Source organism: Notechis scutatus, chromosome 1 (genome assembly GCF_049901735.1).
Source record: "Notechis scutatus isolate UNSWTSFEM ecotype Mainland chromosome 1, rNotScu1.2, whole genome shotgun sequence".
Lineage (NCBI taxonomy): Eukaryota > Metazoa > Chordata > Lepidosauria > Squamata > Elapidae > Notechis > Notechis scutatus.
Genome location: NC_142009.1, coordinates 269,422,239 through 269,439,525, shown reverse-complemented (window position 1 = coordinate 269,439,525; position 17,287 = coordinate 269,422,239). Strand labels below are relative to the sequence as shown.

The following is a 17,287-nucleotide window of genomic DNA, read 5'->3' as shown; positions in this document are numbered from 1 at the left end:
GCCAATGATTAATTAATGAGACTAACACGCCCCCTTAGGGGATAAAAGGAAACGGATTGGCTTGAGAAATTTGCCAGAAGCAAAGTGTCTTGTTAGAGCGAAAGTCTTGTGAAGATTCTCTGAGGCATTGTGATTTATAGGCACTTCAGGTTTGCCAAACAGATAACGGAATTACTGCTGAGGACTGGAAAAACTTCAGCAGTTATCTTGTTTGGGGTTTGTTTTTGTTTGCTTATATTTTTGGAACTTCAGAATTGTGATTGCTCACCTGTGGATACAAGTGAGGCATAACAACTTATGATGCAAGAAATCTCAATCTGCAACATTCTTTATTTTCTATACATAGTTCACACTTCACAGGCCTCATCCTGAACCCACAGTGAAAAAAATTACCTATCCCTCTGAGCCATGCATTTTCCTTTCTGATCTGGACTTTCATAAAATACGTTAATACCAAGCAGTATAATAAAGGGTTCATATGAAGGGAGAAGGTAAAGTCTTGTGTGTACAACAGAGATCAAAGGATAGTGATGCAAACTCTACATAGAATTTAAATTTCTTAACACTGAAACAAATGCTCTCGTATTTCAATCAATATGACATATTTGCCACAAGAGAGCAGTATGGTCCTACAATTGCAATAGGTCTCCCATCTCCCTTTTCCTTAAATCCAACACTTTGGGTTATAAGGACCTGTTAAACCATTGTATATTCATTTAATCAGTTCTCTGAAGAATCTGTCTCTTCTGTGGAGCCATCACTTTCAGTATCCACTTTCCGACGGTGGTGGAGCGGCCTCCAAAGGGAACAGATGCGTGGTGAAGCACGAGAAGGCAAGTTTGTTGCATCCCCACTTGCACTAGAATTGGATACTGAAAGGCCTGAAATTGATGCAATCCTGAAAGAAAGAAAGAAAGAAAGAAAGAAAACCCTGTTGTAACTTTACTTTGGTTCACATTTGTCATTATAAAAGTTGTTAAAGCATACTGGGGAATGTTTAAAAGTATGGAACAATAATTTGCTAAAGTATTCGGAGAAGAGGAATGCAGTCTTTGGCCACCTTTACAATTGGAGACTGAGCTCCTTTGCTTAGAAGCTCAGAAAATTGCTCCTATAGAAACGGTGAGATGTTTGAAATTTTCTTTTGCATGAAACAACATTTGGAAAAAGCAGGCTTGCTCCTTTCTCGATATATCTCGATATATCAACTGCACAATACTTCCTTTTGAAATGATTTTTATTAAAATTTTCAGAGATTAAAAAAACTAATACAAGTTAAAATAAATTAGAATATATATATAAACAAATTTTAAAACAAAATTTTAAAGCATCATCATTCAGTCCTGATAAAAAGCCCATTAAAATTTATGAGAAATAACATATTTTAACCTTTAAAAAGACAACTTTATATTCCTTTACTTTGCTTTTTAACACAGCAACTTACCACTTTTTTTGAAAATACAACCAAAGATCTCTTCCTCTTATACCTCATCACTTGCATATAAGCAGATCTTTAAAGCCTCATCCTTCAGTCTTGGTCAACAAAAATCCATTAAGAGTTACCAGAAAAATATATATCTTATTTTAATCTTGATCAAATAAACCAATTTATATTCCCTCCCTTTGCTTTTAACAATACCGATCTTTGACCTCTTTAAATAATGTCCCAATATTTGATTTTGTTTTGTCTGCTCAAAACTTTAATGCATCTCTTTTGTAGACGCAAAATAAGTTATTCAATGCAAAAGTTATGAGAAACGTATAAGAAAGTTAGCCAGTGTATAAGTTGTTACAAGAAAGTTGTCCAATTCAATGTAAGAATGAATAACAAAACCATCAGAACAGCAAGCTTCATTACACCGGGTGAGTCTCTTTCAATCCTCAGCAAAAGTAGTTTATGCAAGTTTAAGGAGTTCAAAATGTTTTAGAATAAACAAAGAGTGATTAGAATATTGATTCTGGAAAGTTATAAATGGTCTAAGGGGGCCGAAATTAATTAGAAGAATGCATCCTTACAATCCTGTGGGTTGTTTAGAATTCTATAAAAATATGTGGGGAAAAATTGAAATTAAGGATATGTAACTTTTCCATGGGAAAATGCTGTTGATTAGAAAAAAAAGACAAGATTTTGAAAGTTGAACACAAAAGCAAACTAGAAAGAACTAAAGATCAAAATTATAGAAGAAACTCAAGTTTTATTGGGCAAGACAAAGAATGAGGCTGATTTGAAATGATAGGTTATAAGAATGATATGGAAGATGTTACCTGGATTTATAAATGAAACTGGCTGATGTCATAATTAAAAGGGATATACAAATAACAAATAGCTATACCAATAGATATACAAATAGTTTTCCTTTGCTCCTTGAATTAATTTCAATTCTACCTGCCACGTTTTAGAGTGAAAGGAAAAATTACCATTGCTGTTATGTTAACTGCAAAAATTCTGCTGTGACACCTGAAAGGAAAAATAATGGTGCCCCATGCCACGTAGTTGTTCTTCATTTTAAAAATACTTACAGTTTCTCTAATTCCTGATCCATAACTGGGTCAAACAGCAACTCTGCTTTCTCAGGGAGAGCTCCTAAAAATGAATGGCAAAATGAGAAAACCCAATTTAAATTCTTAACCAAGAATAAGTTTCTATATACTGTAATACTATGGAATCTGAAGTGAATCCACCCATGAAAATGGAAATATATGAAGAGGAAGATCTGCTCAATAATTCCAATGGAATTCATGCTACAAACTGCTCTCTGTATGGCTTAGGTTTGTTAGCCTTCTTCAAAAAGCAATTGAATTTGCAGACACTCCTCCTGCCAACTGCCTGATCACCCTTTTCACAATTGCTACATTTGGAGGATCTTGTCCTACTCCTACAGGAAACATTTTTTGTAGCATCCCAGCATCCCATTAGCTCAGTGTGAGGATGGTCTGTTGTGGCTGATGTCCTTCAAACAATCATTTTATCACGTTATACTGTACATGGACTTCCATAAAACATAAAAGAATGATCAACCTAAGAATTATTATTTATTTTTTAATCTATCTCTATCTCTATAATAGCTCCCCATCTCTACTTACTTGTAAGTCTTTCACTTTAACAATCAGCACTGTAGCTCCTACAATTGTCTTAATAGTAACATACATGAAATTTCAGACTTTTGCACTAATAAGGAAGGTTATTTGGTATACAAGGGAAACCCAGTTAGCTGACTAATCAGGACCTCACTGACTTCCAAATATGGGAGGCTGCTGTATCTTAGTAAGTAAAATCATCTACATTAATATTTAAAACAGTCACTAAGATATTAAATCCACATAAAGTTGCATAACTACACTGAATTAAGAGCCCCATTCTTCTCTTTAGAGTTTGGACCACTTCATAACTGACAAAGAACATTAAAAGGGCGTTTGCCTGACAAGGAAGCAAAGAATTTGCTTTCTAGTATGAGCAAAGAAAATGCAGCACAATCATGTTTTAAGTGCCTTTTTAAGAATACATTATTTGGAGGGGGAGGGAATCTCAAAATACTAACTTTGAGGTCCTTGTCATTCATCAGCAGCTTATAGCTGCAGCAGGATTGTGTATATGAGTACATTTACTGGCAGAGAGGCCCATCTGTCCTGAACACATGATACTGCTTAGATATCTAATGCTACCACTTGATGCCTAAATTTACTTGATTGCTCTTCCCTTCCTCATTCCTTTTGCGCTTTGTCAGCTACACGATGAGCCCGTGAACAGAGCTGGTTTTGGTTTTCATTCTTCGTGTAGGCACTGTGGACAAGGATTCCGTTCATGAAGCATGATCTGAATCTAGCAGATTCAGGTTGCCAATTTCCTTAACAGCCCTTTATCGTAGATGAGGAAAGGGAGACTCCAGTATGAATTGCTTACTCTGTTATTCTGTTACTATGTCTCCTTTATTTATCAATATTATTGAAATGATCAAATATCATTATACTTGAAATAAGTTGGGGGAAAAAATCAAAATTTTTGATGAGTCATATTTCATTTTTACAAGACTGTAGACTATATTGCTGTAAGCCAGACTTGAGGCGATAAAAAAAATGGATTTTAAAAAGAGCCTTACAATCCAGGAACAAATACAATGGTTCACAAGACAGATTTGTGCAAAGTGTCTTGAACAGGTAGACATGAATCTAGATGAATCCCCAAACTGCACACCATTTTTGTCTAGGGCAGGTCAACCCCTGCCTGGGGGGACAGAGCGCGTGGGGGGGTCATGTGCACATGCGTGTGGGGGTGGGGTGCATGTGGGGGGTCATGTGTGCATGCCAGGGGGGTGGGGTGCATGCATGGGGAGGCACAATGCATTTTGGGGGTTCGCACGCGTGCATTTGTGCGTGCACATGTGCACTTTGGGCACTTGGTCTGGAAAAGGTTAGCCAGCTTTGCTGGCTGAGGAATTCTGGGAGTTGAAGTCCACAAGTCTTAAAGTTGCCACGGTTGGAGACCCCCTGCTCTAAGGCATCTCCACATGAAATATATAATCATATTGGTCTACTAACTGGAGTGCAAAAAAGAGGGAAAGAAGGCCTAATTTTCTCCCTGGTTACCTCAGATACATATTCTGTGAAGATAACATATATCTGAAGATGGAGAGAAGATTTTCAGATGCCCTGATACACTATGGCAGAGAAGTGGCCCACTGGGATTACCTGACAGCTGCGCTTTCTCCTCCTGTACAATAAATTGTACTCTCTTTTTTTTTTAATACAGTGTGGTGCATGGGACCTAACTGGAGTCTGTTGTCAAGAACAGAATGCTCTTCCTGCCTTAGATGTGGAAGTCTACAGAGAAGAGTCTGCACACACAGTTCTTGGCGTAACTTGGCATCCCCGGCCTGTATATGGCTCCCAGGGCAGCAGATCCTCACAGAGATCTTTTGCATAACCCTTCACCTTGCACCAGTCACCCATGGGAGAAACAGGGATGAAACCTGTTCCTGGAGATGAAACCTCTTAATGAGAAAGAAAGCTGCACTTGAGGAGGGAAGGGGCAATCTGTTCCTTCTAATATCCTGCCTAATATCCCCCAAAAGAAAGGCACTCTTATATCCCTAGCACTATAATACCGAAGGCCAAATGAGCAAAAAGGGGCTGCTGCCAGCCTTCCGCAGCCTCCATTTCCTGAATGCGAAGCTTGTTCTTGCATCTAAAGATCTCAAGGGTGCTCCAATCTCTTGGGAGAATTGGTCAACAATACGCAGTGGATTGGAGAATCAATATTGACACACGGGAGTGAGGCTGGGCCTGCAGTCTGCTTGACAAATTCATCAGCTGCCTTCTAAGCTCTCCTTCTCTTCCCTTTCAAGATCCTGGTGAGATTGGAGGCAGGGTGGGCCCCTGCCTGGAAGCGCTTTCCTTCCTCATCTGAAGCTCTCTCTCGCCTGGAACTGCCCTTGCCTGTGGGCCTTGAGGGAGCCTGTGATCCCTGGCAGACCAAAGCCTATTCAAATGATCCCGTGTGCAGGGAAGATGAAAAGGCAGGAGGAGAAAAATCCTGCTTTCGTTGCCAAAATCCTGCTTTCGCTGCACCTGTTACACTTACAGCTGCCCCGCAAGAGGCCTCAGTAGGAGCCTGGCTGGGAGCCAGGACAGGCCTTTCTTAATGGAAGGAAAAACCCGTACACAATGGCGGCAGTAGGCAGGGCTTTCTCAGCCCATCTGTTTGCTTTGCACCTTACTGGAAGTGGATTTTGCACAGGCAGAAAGAAAAGCCTGAACTGGGGCGATCTAGGCATCGTCTTCGCTTGGGAATGCATTACTAGCTAAGCTTGTTTGCAGAAGGGATTGAGGGCTTGTATCGTGTTCCTTTTGATATATAATCTCTACGCTTTGGGTAAACAGCAGCTCCAGTTGTTGGCAGGGGATGGGACGCTGGAAAGGGAGGGGAGTTTGGGCTAAGACATATATCCTTGAGCGAAGAAAATGCAGAGGCATCAAGAGCAACTTGGATGGCTGCTGGCAGAATCAAGAAGGCATGCTGCTCTATTCAGAAGCCCAGAGATGCATCAGGCCCACTGCCGATCTCCAACACAGACAGATTCTGCTATGGAAAAAGACACCCACTTTTTCAAAGCCTGATTTTAAGGTTGCAGGACAAATAACAGTCCTGAAAGGGCGTATGGGCATTGCTTCTGTCCTGGAATCATGAGGTTTCTATTGAAACAAAGAAGTCTTGGCTTCTTCAGAAGAAAATGAAGAATTAAGAAAAAACCAGGATCTTGTTCACTTGCATGAATTAAGCTAAATAAGGATCTGGGGCACAGAACAGATCATAATGGTAGTTGCCCATCTCTTTCCTTGCTGCTGGAGGGTTATAACAACACCTGAAAATCTAATAGGGATAGATGGGAATTAAGGGACCTTTTTGTTTTGTTATTGACTTGCCCTGTTTCAATCTCATGGAATTGTTTTGCTTTAAATATAAACTTTTCTGGTATATACCTACTAGACCTGCGGACTCTGTAACCTTCACAAAAAGAATCTAGGCCACCAAATCCCTAAAATATTATGCATGGAAAATACAGGACTTTTCATTACCAAGAGCTTTGTTGATCCCATGATGCTTTGCAAGAGCCATCAGAAATCCATAGAAAGTTACTCTCTGTACATTGCTCAGAATTTCCTTGAGAACAGTGGCTGGGGGGCAGCTAGGCAAACACAAGGAACACAAGAAAAACGCTTGATATATTGATGTCTGTGAATTACCTTTCTTTAGACATAAGACCGATCAAACTGAATGAATTGAGTCATCTACATCACGAACCCATTTTACTACAGTTTGAGAAATGTATCTTTCTGCAATGAGAGAGAATGGACTAGTAGTTCCATGGGCACTCATGGTTCCTTTTTAACTTGGGAGAATCATGGGAAGAGAAGGTCCAGTGAAAAGCATTTCCCAATTACTTTAAACAATACCTTTCTTCTTCATGTTGAAGGAAATCTAGTTGGCCAGGCAGCAATTAAAGCAGCATTGGGAAACTCTGGTATGGTGGTCAACTCATTCTATGGGTATTCGAGAAGAGTTCTCCCCTTTCCCAGAGCCTCCCTCTATACCATTAAAGATTGTTTGTATTTTCCTGATAGGTCATTTCATACAAGTTTTCCCCAGTGGGTGAACCTATGTGTTAGACAAACGTTCAGGAATCACCCCGTGCTTTTCCCATTTTTCCCTCAGTGGAAAGGCATGGAAAATGGTGGCAATGTAGTGGGAAGTATGTTCTATTCATTTGCAAATATGAAAAGAGCATCACTTCCAAAGAGTAGCAAATTGTTGCTTGATTGCTCTGCATGTAGGAGAAAATGTGACCTCTTTCTTACCGTATTCTCTAAAAATGTATGTTTCTGTGTTCTCTTTTCTCTATGACTTTTCCCACTGTGTGCATGTACTGCTTTTCTTTCTGTATGTTTTTGGCATATGCAAAATAATTATTGCAACCTTTTGTCCCATTTGACGCTGAATGTTTGGAAAAGCCTTGAATCAAACTGAATGCCACAAGCAAGCTGTTTAATTGTTTGCTGTGACAGAGATTCCAAACACAAAGAAAAAGTCCAACCCTTTACAAGGGGACTTTTAAGCTACCCTTTTAAAATGCTTTGTTCTATAGGTGACAATTGTAGGTTGTCAGTAGAGCACAGTTAGGACTGATGTGATGAAGAACAACGTTCCATGAAATCTTGCCCTTTTATCTTCTTCACAAATTATATCATTTTCTTGTTATTTTAATTGCAGCTGAACTCTCTTCACTAATTCATTTCTTTCTTTCGGTCAATGTAGTTTTTTCATTGTAAATAAAGTATACTGGTTATTAAAATGAAATAGCTCTTTTTCCATGTGCTTTTTCTCAGAGAAATCAATAAATTAAATCGATGAGTCTGACATATGGATGTCAAAATATATTGATATAATAAATATAAAATGGGTATAAAATGGGGCAGAATTGTTGGCAGCTGAAAATCAGTTGCATAATACATACAAAAGTCAAATTTTAATCTGTACCAATGCCTGACACACATTTGTTTCAGGAAATAGAGGAACAGCGCAAGACTGAAGATACAAGATCACATTTACAAGAGCTTTTTGATATGGATTGTTTGTACCAAAATGTCAGTAAGCCCCTTCCTTACCCTGAAGCCAATGAAATAGATACAGCTTGTTCGAACCCAGATGGCCTTACCTGTATTTAGATTTGTCACATAATGATTCAAGGCACTGGTAAAATGCAGATGCCTCCACCCCATCGACTGGACTGCACTCACTGAGAGTTTGACGCGAACGATGCTGTCCAGAAGATGACGTAGGCACAATCACGGTGTTTGGATTTTTACCTGTCAACAGCTCTTGATAGATGGCGGCCACATTTTCAATAAACTCTGTTCAAAAACAAAGATAGGTTGCAAAAATCACTTATCAACGTACTGTAAGACTATGTGCTATATAAAAGACTGCATTAACTATGTATAGTTAATGTGCTATATAAAAGACTGCATTAACTATGTAGCTAATTAATTCTATTCTAATTATACATTGTATTTTGAGAACGTTTTACTGTTTCCAGAGATCATATAAATATGCAGTGACCAATATCAATATGCAATTTACTTGCTAATTTAGTTGCTATTTGACATGAAAATCACACAAAGGTTAACAAAGCTAACTCAAAGTGCCTTTTGGGTAGCCAATTGATTCTATTCTTTGGACTAGGTTTTCAATTATGTAGAGTGTTCATTGTGTGAAGAAGCATAAAAGACAAGGTCACCCAATCAGAATACACACATACACAGACAGACAGACAGACACACACACACACTTCCATAGTCAGAAATAAACATAAAATTTAGATAGTTGGCATTGTTAGAGGTTTCAGGAGAGGTGGATTATGCAGGCTCTGGTGAGCAACCCAGTGTGTTTCAATGCAACTTCAAATTAAGTACAGTATGGGATCAAAAGAGATATTAGCAAAGAAACTGACTGAAAGCATTCTCCATCTGGCTCCAAAATTTTCCTGTTATTTACTCCCAGAAGCTGCATATAAACAAGTTTTTAAAACCATCCTGATCAGCTATGCAAAGATGTAGATTCCACTCTGAGTGTTTTGCATTCATGCATATTGGTGGGTGACTTGAAAACAACTGTTAAATTTGGATAACAACAGAAATGGTATCCAAAGGTATTAGTGTGCAAATCTTTGCATGCATGATTGGAACCTGCAAAAGTGTATATGCCGAAACAGATAGGTGACATTTTAATGTGAATTTGAAGGTCTGAAATTCTCAAAGGATGAAACATATCATAAATTATTGCTTTTTATTTTCCTTTCTCTGTTAGTTTGATCTCCAGAGTAGCTTAATCTCCCTCATCCAGATGACACAACTGTCGAGAGAAAGATGACTTGAGGAAAGGGTTATTAATTGCCATGCAATTGAACCTTGCTTCGAGAGAGAATTAACAGAGAAACTTGCCTTAGTAGTAGCAGTGAAATAAGCCATTTAGTACAATGCTCTCTCTGAGATGATAATAAACATTTACATGCAATCATTTATTACATTTTACGTTCAAATGAAAAACATTTATAATAACTGGCCCTTGCTTTCATTTAGTTCTCAACAGAGGCAAAACCGTACCTCAGAATAAAACAGCTGTCTTGCTCCAAATATTTGGAATTTCCTACCCAAGCCTAAGTACCAGTCAGCTGCCTAAAAGTCTATGTTTTGTCCTAATACTGTATATCACAAAAGTTATTTGCTTCTTCCATTTCATTTTTTTCTTGCTTATTCCCAAATTACCCAACCAAGGATTCTAAAGTAGCAAATAAAGAAAATGAGTTTTAGAGACAATAGGTTTTATAAATTTAGTTGACTAGACTGGATCCAGTTCAATAGGTTTTATTATAATTTTATACACTATTTTAAATTAACTACTTTGTCATTTATTGTATGTTCATGGATATTTGCTGTTCTTTCCCAGTCTTTCTCTCTGTGTCTCTCTTATACTGGTTACTGACTATAATTTGTAATATTGGAAGTTCCTATATGCAATAGCCTTTTTGGAAGGATGTGCAAAAGTTACATAGAGTTTATCTTATGTGTAGAATCTGTCTATGTAACTGTAAATCAAGGTGCTGGGAAGCTGTCAACAGCTTTCGAGCATTTCTGTATGCTGACTGATGAAAACAAATCTCGTAAACACGTTTCAGGAAGATTTGCTCTACCAGGAACAAGGTAACATAGACTGGGGATACCCCTGAGATGCTTACAAGGTTTTGTAACTTTAATCACTGGCGGAAAAATGGTGCTAAAACTTGCCAGCTTTGATCCTAACATCTCCCTATGTAAGCAGGCTCTCCAATCTCCAGTGTTCCTCCGATTTACCAGAGAGGTCCCAAAAGGGAGGAACCAAATAAGAAACTAATCTACACTCAAGACCCTAGCACTGAGGAGCCTGATGGAATCGGCACATATAGGAATACTAGGAATAGGATATGTTTACAAAAACTCACTTCCCTACTATGGCCTGGAATCTGAAACGTTTTAACAGAGCTCTGATATTTGTGGAGGAAGAACTCCTTATTGACAAAGCTACATTTTATCAGCTCAGAATGTCAACCTTTTCACCTCGTCTTCAGTTTATATACATGCATTACTCCAATCTAAACCATCCTTATATTACCTATGCAGAATTACCATCCTTGAATTCATGCATGCATCAGCCATCACAGAGGTTGTAGAGTTGGCCTGGTGCTTACAGGAATTAACACCGCATGGGAAAGGCCAGGTAAGTTTGTTTAATTATATAAGGATTTTATATCAGGAGCAGTGGCTGTCCTTCATGACTGATCTCAGCTTAAAGTCTGACATAACTTACAAAGTCTGTAAACAGTCTTAGAGATCTTGTTCTCTGACTTGCTACTAAAAGCATTCAGATTGGTAATACCAGCAAAGCATTTTCAATTACCATTCCACTCTCATAATGTTTTCAGTTAAGTAATTCTGTTGGGGTAGACATATACACATAGCTGGTTTTTTTGGCCTTTAGTATATATATTTTTATCTAGGCTGTTATCAGTTTTTTTAAAGCTATTTTATTGCAACTGCTTATTAAGACTTGCTCTAAAAGGCACAGTGGGAATATATTAATTAAAATAATCCTCAGATATACAGAACAAAGCTTGACATACAGATTTCAGACAGCACAGGTCTTATTATAGAGCAAAATTGTCCGACCAAGGTCGTTCCCAGTATGATGCTATGTGATCTGTCCAATTACATTAATCACAAATGTAATAAAGTGGGATAGACTTGCCTGAGTAGTAAAACTGGATCTGGAAGGCAAACAGGAAGTCTGAAAAAGACATCAAACAGTCCACAGCATCATCCATTAAAACAATCCTGGAATCAAGAAGGAGAATGCTCAGCAACAGCCAATGTGGTGTACAGCAGAGATACAGGGCATTGGAAGTGAAGCAGAAATGTTCAGGACTGATAAAAGGTATTACATTTTGTTCTCCAAATCAGTCCCCGGATCTGTTGTATTAAGCCCACCAAGTTTCTTCTTAATGCTTTATGATACTTTTGTTATTACGGCATTGTTGTTATTATTCTTTTATTATTCCTAGAAAGTACCACTAAAGACTGATGGATAACAGCATATTTGTTTGTTTGTTTAATTAATTTAACCAACTAGCATTTTCAGTTGATAGCCAGTGCTGTAGCCTCCAGAAGAGTGGGATTCTACAACAGCAATTCCCTCCCAACAGTCTTGTTCCCCACATTCTCTACTATTTGCAAGTCCCAAGTCCTCTTCAAAGACAGCCCTTCATATGGTGCTTGGGTAATGGGTTGTGTGATTACCTTGTGAAAGTCATTCAAAAAAGCAATCTAAAGCCTTGAAAACTAGATTGTCAAGAAGACTACAGTTATCCTTATGAGCAGAGTATAACAATCTATATTTCCTATTGCTTGTTTTTATTTTATTTATTTATATTTATATTTTATTTGGTTTGTCAATTGCTTACAAGATAATAGGTATAAGTAAAAACATAGTTATGAATACATGGATACATATAAGAAAAATAAAAATAATTAAAAGAAACAATAGGACAGGGACGGTAGACATGTTGGTGCGCTTATGCACGCCCCCTACAGACCTCTTAGGAAAGGGGTGAGGTCAATAGTAGACAGTCTAAGGTTAAAGTTTTTGGGGTTTGGGGAAGAAACCACAAAGTCAGGTAGAGTATTCCAGACATTGACCACTCTGTTGCCGAAGTCGTATTTCCTGCAATCAAGTTTGGTGCGGTTAACCTTGAGTTTGTATCTATTGTTTGCTCTTGTATTGTTATGATTGAAGCTCAAGTATTCATTGACAGGTAGGATACTTGTGGGTTACTCTAATAAAATCACGTCATTTAAAAGTGAACTAAATCCTGAGCAAATAAATGAGAAAATACTTGTTTTCTTGCTTTTCGAAAAGAAGCAATAGTCTAGTATAAAGGGTAAAACTAAAATAAGTTTACAACCACAAATATCTTCTCTGTGCTGTTTTAAGCTTGGATGAACACAGTTAATGCTAATGGGCAGAGCAAAACTTTACTGTCTTAATGTATATTGCTATTCCAACAGCATTAAACCTACAAACCTTATAAAAGCAAAGTCTGTGGTACTCTTACAAAAACTTCACAGAACAGTTGGATGATAAAGCAGCAATTATGGGGAGGAAGAAATTACTATGCCATTAATTTGCCAGTGTTGTTTGGATAGGTCAAAAGAAGCATACAGAATATGTCAATGCCACAGGAAAGAAAGGCATTACTTCGATACCATGTTTACTGTTGGGGGTGTCCAGTAGTGTCTGAATTGATACTGTAATATTGCAATGCAATCAAGTTTTAGGTATGCTAACTAAATCACTTGTCTAATCTTTCCTATGTTCACCCTCCCAGCTGTTCCTTAGGTTTCCCCTCCAATAGCTAATCATTGAGAGTTAGTTATGCAACTTTGAATGAGCTACACCATAATGCTGTGGTAAATAATACTCAAAATATGCATGCTCCTAGTGTTTATTTCTCAGGTGACACAATTGTACATCTTTAATGTCTTTACATCTTAGATGTCTTGTTGTTACTGCAGTTCTTCAAACGGATCTGTGCATGTCCCTTCATTTAGGAACATTTTAAAGCTGAGCTTTGTAATGGGACTTCATCCACACCAGCGCATGGCTTCACCAAGTAATGCAAAGTACTTGGAACCAATACAGTGACTTGAAAGGAGTAAAATATGAAGTTATGCAAGAAGGACTTGAAAAACCACAATTACAAGTAAACAATTTATAATTCTTTGTCATTTCTAAGCATTCCATACATGTATAACAATATGTTCAGAAACTGACAAATTTACACCCTGCCACCTGGACATTCCTCACTTATTAAAAGAGCAGCCTTTTTGCCAAATATTGAAAAAGTCCCCACTTAAACTAGCTGGGAAAGAAGATCCTAAAACAATAGCAACCCAGTTGCTGAGATTTTGGTACCTTTTAATATTTTCTTTCAATAAATCTTGTTAAAAGAAACTCTGGGAAAATCTTGATTTTAGTTAAAGTGGGCTTGGCAATACAGAATACTGCAATTTACACACAGCACGAGGCTAACAAACATCTAGACAATGAAGCATCTGCTACATATCATCTAAGAGAAGGAAGTCAGAAGAATTATGACCTGAACCAGATGGAAATCAGTCATTGCCTTTGGCAGGAAACAGGCATCTGGTAAGAAGTTTGTCTCTAACTTGGATGAAGTTAAATCAGTGTGAAAAGTACAAGGGTTCACTGATGTGACATAATTAACTGTAGAAAGAAGAAACACTTTAACAGTAAACAACATTAAAACTATAGTTGTCATGATTTCAACTATAGTTGAAAGTTGAACTAGTTTAGAACTCAAATGAGGGTAAAATAATCAAAATCCAAGAATGAATTTTATCTATGAACCAGAGTTACAGGTTCTCTAAATCTCAACCCAAAAGCTCTGGAAAATTTCTGGGCAGGAAAATGAAAAGCAGAAATTGTTATAATGTATGCTGAAAGAAGATAAAACGCTGTGTTTTAGAAACAACAAAAGTTGTAGGACATAACTAGAGTAGTTGAATGGCTTTCCATAGGAAGGGAAGGCAACCATTTGAAAAACAACTAAGATAATCTTATAAGAGCAGTTGCAATCTTCCTAGAGGCATCCGTTTTCCTTGTGTATCAGGTATTACATAACTAAGAAGTGAGACTCTAGGCTGTTAGATACAGGATCTGAACACCATCTCTCAACAGGAAGTCATTGTGAAGGGAGAGATTGAAAACATTTGTTTGCCATCTGAAGGAAACTGGTGAACCAGATGTCACAACGATGCACTGAGGTTGGCAATAGTTTGGTGAGCCAAAAAGTAAGGATGGGAAGCACAAAAGTGAGCTCCCATTTACAATTTTGTGAAAAATTATTTGCATCTTCCAGGATTTTCTGAGTTTTATATATCTGCAAAGAATATTGTCAGATTTGCATACTGATATATAAATATATATATAAAAACCCATTAAAATGTAGTGCTTATTTTACTTATTTATCTCATAGATAACCATTCAACATATGATGAGCCAATGTACTATCTTCAGTTCAATATTTAAAATGGATGTGGCTCAGCATTGCTCAGCGTAAATCTCATACACTTTGGTCACTCATCCCAGAGAAGTTGCTACAATACAGATACTATATCCATACCATGCCTCACTTAAAAGAGTAACTGAAGACTGTATTGGTGCTTATTAGTGTGGATAACATTACAAAACCATCTCTGGGGCTCCACTGGCTTATAGCTGCAGCCATGGTCCCAAAAAAGACGTAGGCTAACCATGAATCTCCCCAAGAGTTATAATTTTGTCAAAACTCTCCAAAAGACCATCATAAAATCATGCAAGACATCACGAAGTAGCAGGGGATAGAAATTGGATTTCATATAGTCCTCAACTTAAGGTTCTTCGTTTAATGACCATTCGTAATTACGATTCCGTTGAAAACAATGACGACCAGTCCTTACACTTGTGACCATCGCAGCATCAATGTGGTCACAATTTGGCACTTGCCAACTGGTATGTATTAACACTGGTTGCAACATCCCAGGGTCATGTGATCACCATTTGCAAACTTTCCAGGGCCTTCTGACAAGCAAAGTCAATAGGGGAAGACAGATGGGTCAATAATCTTGTCTTGATGGGTTTGTTCTCCTATGTTGTGCCATGTGTTTATGGCCATCAGGACAAGATTCAGTAGTCCATCTGCATTTAAAAGGCCACTCTTTTGAAGACAGCAAAGTCCACATTTTGGACAGAGAGGACCGCTGGTTTGAAAGATGGGTCAAAGAGGCCATTTATGTCAAAATTTAACAGCCCTCTCTCAATAGAAGGGGATGGATGTGACATCTTCTATTTCCAGTCTACAACACAGTCCTTTCAGCAGTTCCAAGAAGGCTCCACACCCATTTGTACTACTCAGGTGATCCAGAGGACACAAATAAACCTCCAGGTGGAGGTTTTAGTCTTATTTAACTAATAGGTCCCAATAGGCCTGAAAAAGTATGGAAACTGCTGAACTATCAGTATATTACAAACAAAACTTAAGTGTATTTGCCTAAATAAACAGTTCTGGTGTTCTGATTGCCAAAATATAATCAATGTCTGTGATTATTGTTAGAATGAATCCTAAGTTTCATGAAGATCCTTGCTTTGTTGAGCATCATTTGGAATTACAGTATCTTTAAACTCCTGAGAATCTTCACTGACTTGGACTAGAACAGTTAATAGAAGTAGCCTGAGAAAACTAAGTTTTCTTATTAATTCCACAAATAATATCTCCTTACTCATCAGAGACACCATGGAACTTGAACAGAAATGTCCAAATGCCAAATGCCGTCTGGAAGACACCAATGAATCAGACGTCATCACCAAAGTTCATGATATCATAAGCAACTCAAATACAACAAGCATCTCTCCTGAAGATATCATTGAAATAACCAGAGATGGCCCTGGGTACAAATACAATGACGGCTCTGTGGCCCCAAGATCTTGTAGAGTTGTAGGCAAAAATTAGTCCAGCAAACGCATATTCATTCATACAATAAATGCCACTGAAAAAACCAATCCCAACCACAAAAAACTTCGTTCAAGACCAGACTTATCCATACTGCAAAGAATCCGCTCCTGTGAACTCCACGCAGAACTCAAAAACTGTCTAGACAATGGCAAAAAGGACCTATACATTGACTACAGAGCTGATTGCATCAAAAGAAAGTCACACAACCCGCAACTCCACAACCCCACCCCATCCAATCCAACATCACTCAAAACTAGGCACACACACCCCTAGCTACCTCTATTCCAACCACAACTGGTCTTAAATGCAAGCTACTCAATGCAAGAAGCCTTGTAAATAAAATACCTGAATTTCTCCTCTTACTAAATATGGCTAAATTCAACATTATATTTGTCTGTGAAACATGGTTCAACGCATCTCTCCCTGACTCCATTACCACAGTAAGAGACTATCATGTTTACTGATCAGATTGTGAAATCCGTAGAGGAGGTGGTGTTGCTATCTTCTATAAAAAGTCCCTACATCTAAAAAACATCCAAGTTACCCAGGAGCTTGCTATTCCTGAGACCATCGTCTGTGAACTGCCCTTAAATATCACATTTCAGTTCTTACTATGTTACAGAGCCCCTGATTATGACATCGAACATGCAAACAAGTTAAATACACTACTAACATGGGCAGCACCCTGCCCACACGCTTTTATCTTTCTTGGTGACTTCAATCTACCTCATATTAACTGGACCCTTAATGAATGTACAACTGAACCCACACATGCAACCTTCTACAATGCAGTAACAAATCTGGGACTAGAACAACTAGTAACCAACAATACTAGACTTAATAACTGCCTCGATCTCATCTTCTGCAATAGTTTGAATTCAATTTACGGAATACAAATTAAAGAACCCTTTTACAAAAGTGACCACAACATGATTGACTTTTGTCTCAACATACGTCCACACAAAAATTATCAAACGACGGAATCCCCAATTATAACTTCAAAAAAGGCAACTATGATCTTATAAACAATGATCTCTCATCCCTTGATTGGCAATTTCTATTCTCTGGATGCAACACTGTAGAAGACCATTACAGCGTATTTTTACTTGAAATCAAGAGTCATCAAACTA

General features: G+C 37.9%; 1 protein-coding gene across 2 annotated transcripts in view; it reads right to left on the bottom strand.

The window, feature by feature from the left end:
• Window positions 1-314: 314 nt before the first annotated feature.
• CSTPP1 (centriolar satellite-associated tubulin polyglutamylase complex regulator 1) overlaps window positions 315-17,287 on the bottom strand; it is a 152,450-nt gene continuing 135,477 nt past the window's right edge. For both annotated transcript variants that reach the window (XM_026671022.2, XM_087951333.1), the window contains 5 exons: window positions 11,336-11,421; window positions 8,211-8,406; window positions 6,574-6,683; window positions 2,521-2,584; window positions 315-898 (listed from right to left, as the gene is read on the bottom strand). In XM_026671022.2, coding sequence (XP_026526807.1) covers window positions 721-898; window positions 2,521-2,584; window positions 6,574-6,683; window positions 8,211-8,406; window positions 11,336-11,421 — 634 coding nt within the window. In that variant the 3' untranslated portion in view covers window positions 315-720. The remainder of the gene's footprint in view (window positions 899-2,520; window positions 2,585-6,573; window positions 6,684-8,210; window positions 8,407-11,335; window positions 11,422-17,287) is intronic.